The sequence below is a fragment of the Liolophura sinensis genome, chromosome 8, assembly GCF_032854445.1.
Source record: "Liolophura sinensis isolate JHLJ2023 chromosome 8, CUHK_Ljap_v2, whole genome shotgun sequence".
Taxonomy (NCBI): Eukaryota; Metazoa; Mollusca; class Polyplacophora; order Chitonida; family Chitonidae; genus Liolophura; species Liolophura sinensis.
Window position 1 is genome coordinate 1300428 of NC_088302.1, and position 8033 is coordinate 1308460.

The window sequence follows — 8033 nt, forward strand, 5'->3', positions numbered from 1 at the left end:
CGACAAAATATTGCAAGTACTTGTCCTACACGGTAATATGAAAGCTTCCACACCGCTGATCATTCTTAAGCTTCCAGTGATGGATAGAAACTAGTCTAGTCTGAAGTCAAAAAATTTTCAAATGAAAATGATTTTTATTTTTCGACCTTTGTGATAGCTTTGATTTTTTAAATGCTCCATGTGCACGGTTTGTTGGCGCGCGACGAAGGACACTTTGACGGACGGCCAGACGACGAGCAAATCATTGCTACGTCATTATCGAAATATTCTGTAGTACTGTGACGTTATTCACTTTTGTCGTTTCAAAGCAACTGTTAGGTTTTAGAAAATGCTCAGGCCCTATTGTAACAATACAGTTTTGACCATCTGTCTTGAGTAAGATCAACAGAAGTTCACCGTCAAATGACACTTCCACCGTGCCAATACAAGCCGGACATGATTGTCCATTCTGTAAAATTCCACTGATTTTCAAATTAAAACTATTTCTTTTTTCTCCTTTTTCTACAGCAATGCTTGATAAATTAACACGGTGTCGGTATTTGTTTGGATGAATTTGCTGACTGTTACTTGTAAAGTTCTCTAGCCGTTTAGGCAGTGACAGTAGGATCGATATTTGCCAGTGTAACTTGTGGTCAGTAAAGTGAAAAATCGTCAAGGGTGAAGATGATGTGCACTTGTAAAGTATTCGTCAGATGTTTCATATCCAAAAGTAAACTTTTGTTAAACGGATGTGGGACTCAGTGTCATGTGCAGACGTCCAGAGGTTTTGGAACATGGAACAAGTTGAGAACAGAAGGCTGTGTTATAAAGTCGACAGTCGAGAGTGCACCGTCTACAGCATTGCAAAAAAGTACAGACAGCAGTGCAATTAATTTTTTTCAGAAAACTTTCTCAAGATCAGCTTCCACCACTGATATTGCGCAGATCTACAAACAAGATGAATCTGTGCAGTTGTTATACAGAAAACTGGTTGAAGGAAGTCGTGCAGCTTTAGCTAGATGTATTACACTTGTGGAATCCAAACATCCCACAAAGAAGACCCAAGCAGATGCTATTCTGATGGGAGTGTTAGAATACATACATAGCAAGCAGTCCCATTCTACGGCTTCCACGTTATCTTTCAGAATTGGTACGTGTATTCGATACAAATTTCTGTAGTTTTTGTATCATGTATCATCCACAGTGTTGGTGTTAAATCGATTCCTTTGATGTTGCTCCACAGGACTTTCTGGACCACCTGGAGCAGGAAAAAGTACCTTTATAGAAGCGTTTGGAAAATTTTTGACAGATAAAGGGCATAAAGTGGCAGTATTGGCAGTTGACCCCTCGTCTTCCACAAGTGGAGGTAAGAAGACATCCAAGATTAATTGAACAAATGATATCAGTATTCAGTAAGATTTCAGTATGTATGTATGTATGTATGTATGTATGTATGTATGTATACATGCCTGGTATTAATAAGCATTATGTCGACACCACGCACGACACCCCACCCAGTCACATTATATTGAAACTGGACCTGTTTCCTTGCACTTCAAAGTGCTGGGGATCTTCTGGCCAGGAGGCAGTTGTTCTAACCATTAAGTAAGCTGACATCATACCCTGTCTGACCAGTGAGGTTGTTTGTTCTGAAAACTTCCTAGCTGCTCCAGGTTGTGAGAAGTTTAATAACAGCCTTTATCCTTATCAAAGATATTTACTGTCTGTTCTCCAGGGTCATTGCTAGGTGACAAGACTCGCATGCCTCAGCTGTCCGTGGATGAGAATGCTTACATTCGTCCCTCGCCCTCTGGAGGCACTCTAGGGGGCGTGACCCGGACGACCAATGAGGCCATACTTCTGTTTGAGGGAGCAGGATATGACATCATAATCGTGGAGACAATGGGTGTGTGCTCATTTACCTGGATTGATATTGATTGATAAGATCTATACATGTTTGTCACTTAGGGTGTATTTACATGTAAGTTATTTTTTCCACAAGTGTTTATAATAATGTGTTTATTTATCTAAGGTAGCTTGGTCAGTTTACGATGAAGCTGTTCCTGCTCAAGGTCTTTGCAGAGAAAACAATATATAGCAAATGTGTTTCAGAGTGCAATCGAACAATTCATCAGTATGTATAAAACAAAATAAAGCCTCGTGGTTGGAAAAGTGAAGCTACATACATTCATACATACAAAAAGCAACAACTTGACCAATAGTGCTTTCTCTGCGACTGTCCCAAGCAGCAGGAGAGGTGGGCTAGTGAGAGACGGCCCATTACCGACAGCGTCCTGCTCCCCAGCTGGGTGGAATCTCGTACACACATGTACAGAGAACAAAACACATGATCATCTGTTAACCTTTTCGCCCATAATACTGATTTTACATTGCGTTTATATGGTGTGGAAACTCCTGCCCCTACTGCACCAAAATGTGCATGAATTTTGTAGTCATCTTGCTGTACCAGTGCAGGCTTGGAGATTGATTAGACGTGAGAGACAAAACCTGCATCAGTGCTATATGTTCTCCAGTGGCATACTATCAACAGTTACCAGTAAGAATGGATCTATGTAACCTCATTATAGGGTGTAGAGAGTAGAATGTCTGTTAGAACCATAACTGATGTCATTCAGATACATTAATACCCTGCACTTGTATGGTTCTCTAGTTATCATTATTACCAGTGTTCGACAGAGTTAGCACACTAGCGGCACAATAACCCAGAAGCCTCCCACCAATGCATTTGCTCTGAGTTCAAGCTCATACTGGCTGCCTTTCCTCTCCCTCTACATGGGAAGATCTGTCAGCAACAGGCAGATGGTCATGGGTATCAGCCAGGCTCTGCCTGGTTTCCTCCTACCATAATGCTGGCCACCTTCATGTAAATGAAATATTCTTGAGTAGAGTGTAAAACACCAAATCGAATAAATAAGTAGATATATCATTATGACCTGACCATAATTTTTATTTTTTGTGTTAGAACAGGTGTGGGTCAGTCAGAGTTTGTGGTGGCTGACATGGTCGACATGTTCTGTTTACTTATACCCCCTGCAGGAGGAGATGAACTCCAGGGTAAGTTTAATCAGGGGCTTGAGGGCCTTCATTGGCTTGGCTTGGTTTGGCTTGGAAACCTTCCCTTGCTTGGGGATCAATCCTTAAATCACTTTAATTCTGATGGGAGTGTTAGAATCCTCATTGGCTTGGGGAACTCTCCCCAGTTTGGGCATCTTCCTCAGTTTGGGGAACTCTTTTCAGTTTGGGCATCCTCCTCAACGTAGAGATCCACATCAGTTTGGGGACCTTCATCAACTTGGAGACCCTCATCAGCTTTGTGACTTTTATCAGCTTTGGGACTCAACGTCATCAACGGGGGGACCTTCAGCAGTTTAGGGACCCTTATCATCTAGGGGGACCCTAATGAGCATGCAGACATTATCAGTTTTGTCAACTCATCTCTTTGGCGACCCTTATCAGTTTGAGGGAACCTTCATCAGTTTGAGTACCTGTATTAGCTGGGAGGATCCTCAATAACTTTGAGGACCTGTATCAACTATGGGGACCCTTATCAGCTTGGGTACCTTTGTCAGCTTGGTGACCCCCATAGTCTCTAGTGTTTTAGGTTCCATGTCATCAGATGTTTGGTCTGTAGTTTAACTTCACAGGCTATAATTGACTGGTAGCATTTTAAAATTATGTAAATCAATCATAAAGTTTGCCATAATGTGACTGAAATGTTGCTTATGTGGGACTAAGCCATAATTCATTTAATTCTAAAGTAATAATACCGTCAGTGCTCTCTTATTCTGTTTATCTCAGATTATTGCATTTTGGTTGCCTCCCTATAGGAATAAAGAAGGGCATCGTGGAGGTGGCCGATGTGGTGGTGGTGAACAAATCTGATGGGGACTTGGTGGCAGCAGCAAGAAGGATCCAAGCAGAGTACATCAGTGCTCTGAAGTACATGAGGCACAGGTCCCACACCTGGACCCCTCAGGTGAGTACTGAGGCTGTCTAATAACCAAGTACATCTGCACTCTAAAGTACATGAGGCACAGCTCCCACACCTGGACACCTCAGGTGAGTAATGAGGCTGTCTAACAAACAAGTGCATCTGCACTCTGAAGTACATGAGGCACAGGTCCCACACCTGGACCCCTCAGGTGAGTACTAAGGCTGGCTAATAACCAAGTACATCTGCACTCTGAAGTACATGAGACACAGGTCCCACACCTGGACCCCTCAGGTGAGTACTGAGGCTGTCTAATAACCAAGTACATCTGCACTCGGAAATCTATGAGGCACAGCTCCCACACCTGGACCCCTCAGGTGAGTAATGAGGCTGTCTAACAACCAAGTGCATCTGCACCTTGAAGTACATGAGACACAGGTCCCACACCTGGACCCCTCAGGTGAGTACTGAGGCTGGCTAACAACCAGGTACATCTGCATTCTGAAGTACATGAGGCACAGGTCCCACACCTGGACCCCTCAGATGAGTACTGAGGTGGCTAACAACCAAGTGCATCTGCACTCTGAAGTACATGAGGCACAGGTCCCACACCTGGACCCCTCAGATGAATACTGAGGCTGGCTAACCACTAAGTGCATCTGCACTCTGAAGTACATGAGACTCAGGTCCCACACCTGGACCCCTCAGATGAGTACTGAGGCTGTCTAACAACTAAGTACATCAGCGCTCTGAAGTACATGAGGCACAGGTCCACACCTGGACCCCTCAGGTGAGTAATGAGGCTGGCTAACAACCAAGTCCATCTGCACCTTGAAGTACATGAGGCACAGGTCCCACACCTGGACCCCTCAGGTGAGTACTGAGGCAGGCTAACAACTAAGTGCATCTGCACTCTGAAGTACATGAGGCACAGGTCCCACACCTGGACCCCTCAGATGAGTACTGAGGCTGGCTAACAACCAAGTACATCAGCGCTCTGAAGTACATGAGGCACAGGTCCCACACCTGGACACCTCAGATGAGTACTGAGGCTGGCTAACAACCAAGTACATCTGCACTCTGAAGTACATGAGACACAGGTCCCACACATGGACCCCTCAGGTGAGTACTTAGGCAGGCTAACCACTAAGTGCCTCTGCACTCTGAAGTACATGAGACACAGGTCCCACACCTGGACCCCTCAGATGAGTACTGAGGCTGGCTAACATTCAAGTACATCTGCACTCTGAAGTACATGAGACACAGGTCCCACACCTGGACCCCTCAGGTGAGTACTGAGGCTGGCTAACAACCAAGTACATCTGCACTCTGAAGTACATGAGACACAGGTCCCACGCCTGGACCCCTCAGGTGAGTACTGAGGCAGGCTAACAACTAAGTGCATCTGCACTCTGAAGTACATGAGGCACAGGTCCCACACCTGGACCCCTCAGATGAGTACTGAGGCTGGCTAACAACCAAGTACATCTGCACTCTGAAGTACATGAGACACAGGTCCGACACCTGGACCCCTCAGGTGAGTACTGAGGCAGGCTAACAACTAAGTGCATGTGCACTCTGAAGTACATGAGACACAGGTCCCACACCTGGACCCCTCAGATGAGTACTGAGGCTGGCTAACAACCAAGTACATCTGCACTCTGAAGTACATGAGACACAGGTCCCACACATGGACCCCTCAGGTGAGTACTGAGGCAGGCTAACAACTAAGTGCATCTGCACTCTGAAGTGCATGAGGCACAGGTCCCACACCTGGACACCTCAGGTGAATACTGAGGCTGGTAAAGACTGAGTGCATCAGGACTCTGAAGTAGATGAGACCCAGGTCCCACACCTGGACTCCTTGTTGTGCATAGATAAAGGCTCAGTCATAATGTGTGATGTAACCTGTTATCACATATTCTGTTCAGTAAGAATAAATGTATTTCAGTCTGCATTTGTAATGACAGTGGTAAAGTTGGTCATTTACTGACCAGAGTCCAGTGGTTCATGTTAGGCAGTCAGGTTTCCTCCACCCATAAAACTTACAGCCTCAGTAAGTTGTATAACTCAGAACATTCTTGAGTGCAACTGTAAATGTCAATCAATCAAATCCTTCTGCATTTAGACCAGGCTTTAGCTTAACAGTGAACACTATGTTTACTGTGCACAAGAAAGATATGAAGCCTACCACATGTCCGCTGACACAAGTGCTCCTGGGGCCTTGATGACAAATAGTGGTTAATGACACTTGTCGTTGACTCGAGTGTTTTGGTGGTCTAACATTCATTCAAGACCATTTGTCTTCCACTAATATCGGATGGTGGGAAAGTTTGTGGTTAACTTGTCAAAGGCCAGTGGTTTACACCAGAGCACTCTGGTTTCCTCCAGCCATAAATGTGGCAACTATGGTGTTAGTGAAAATTTTCAGAGTATGGTGTTCAAAAAAAAAATCATATAAATGAATAAAATATATCCTATAGGTGACCCGCATATCCTCTGTAACCAAGGAAGGAATACCTGAGCTATGGGCCAATATGATAGACTTTCGTGAAAAGATGACGGAAAGCAGAGAATTAACTAAGAAACGAGAAGAGCAGCACAAGATCTGGATGTGGAATCACATCAAAGACAACATTCTGGATTTATTCCGTAGTCACCCATCTGTGAGGAGGAAGGTGCCGGAGCTGGAATACCAGGTGGCCAAAGGGGTCATAACTCCTGGCTTGGCAGCAGACTTATTGATGAAGGAGTTTATCAAAGAGGATATCATCAGCTGAGCAATTTCTGTTAAAAGATTATGTGCAGGAGCAGGAGACTCACTGTGACTGTGTGTGGGGGGAGTGGGGGAGTGATGGAGGGGCGACTAAAATGTCTAATCCAATGAGGGTTCAGAGGCCAGCCTCAGAAAAAGGGCTGTGCTCTACAAAAAGGGAAGAGGCTTCAGTACCCCTCCACTCCCCACAACCAGCTCCACCACACTCCTACCTCCACCTACCACCCTGAGCTCCACCCCACTCCCAGCTCCACCTCCCACCACCAGCTCCACCCCCCACCCCCAGCTACACGCTGCTTATGATAATAAATGAAGAAGACTGGATACACCATAAAACTGGTCGCTTTAATATTACTGTAATTCATCAATCTTTTTACATGTTTGCAAAGTGTTTATTCAAGCGTATTCTGAAGGCACTATTCTGTGTTGGGTGATAAAATTATGGTTTTTGTGAAGCCCTGAAACTGGCCAATCCAACCTGTATAGTTTTGTGTCCAAAATCAAATTAAAATGGTGCCTAAATTGCACTGAAAGTTGATCTTTCGTATGCGAAACGGCTGAGGAATTATTGGTAACAATGGCTGTTTATTACAAAGCCCCAAATTACAGCCCCTGTAGGGGTTTCCTGCAGACTGTCCACATTCTTTAACTTCACTTCACTTCCTAGCAAAAGTGCTCTGGCTGCAGTGAATATCTGTGAGGTATCTGTAACGTCAAATAAAAAAAAATCATTTCTTTAAATATTGTCACTTTAACGTCATGTACATGTTGCCAAATATGTGTATAATAGGATGAATGAGGGGATATAGGGGCGGGGGCAGAGAGCAAGCGCATCTCATCTAAAGCTCTTTGTAAGGGCATTTTGAATTGCATTCAAATTCAGCATCATAAATAAAATTTTATACCTAATGTCCATCATAATCTCTGTTGTCATGGTTATTGTTTTATTCCAGACAGATGCCTAAGGGTTTGACAGATCTGACAAATAAGGGGCTGCTACAGCCTTTTGTCGTGTTTTTACAACCGGTGAAGATCCTTAACAAACTTTGTCACCATAGTTATTATTTGCGAGTTCAAATCCAGTTCATGCTGACTTGGCTGGGTCCTTATGTCTAGAGATTTGTCAGTTGCATGTCAGATGACATGGTTTCTCCCCAACCACACCCCCAGCTGTGGAAATTAGTCTGGCCAATCACAAGAAAAACAACTAAATGCTCCTTAAATTTCCCTGCATTCATTATTCACAGGGCTTTGATAACAAAGCTATCTGCAATGTTCATGGTGCCATTTGCACAAAGCAACCTTTCATTAAAAACACTTGTCTTC

At 44.2% G+C, this 8033-nt stretch overlaps 1 protein-coding gene across 1 annotated transcript; it reads left to right on the forward strand.

Annotated features, from left to right (window-relative positions):
- The first annotated feature begins 211 nt into the window (after positions 1 to 211).
- LOC135472896 (methylmalonic aciduria type A protein, mitochondrial-like) lies at positions 212 to 7618 on the forward strand. The gene is made up of 6 exons (XM_064752618.1): positions 212 to 1129; positions 1223 to 1345; positions 1715 to 1885; positions 2968 to 3054; positions 3828 to 3976; positions 6415 to 7618. The coding sequence occupies exons 1-6, from the start codon at positions 664 to 666 to the stop codon at positions 6709 to 6711; spliced, it is 1293 nt and encodes a 430-aa protein (XP_064608688.1). The 5' UTR covers positions 212 to 663; the 3' UTR covers positions 6712 to 7618.
- The last annotated feature ends 415 nt before the right edge of the window (positions 7619 to 8033 follow it).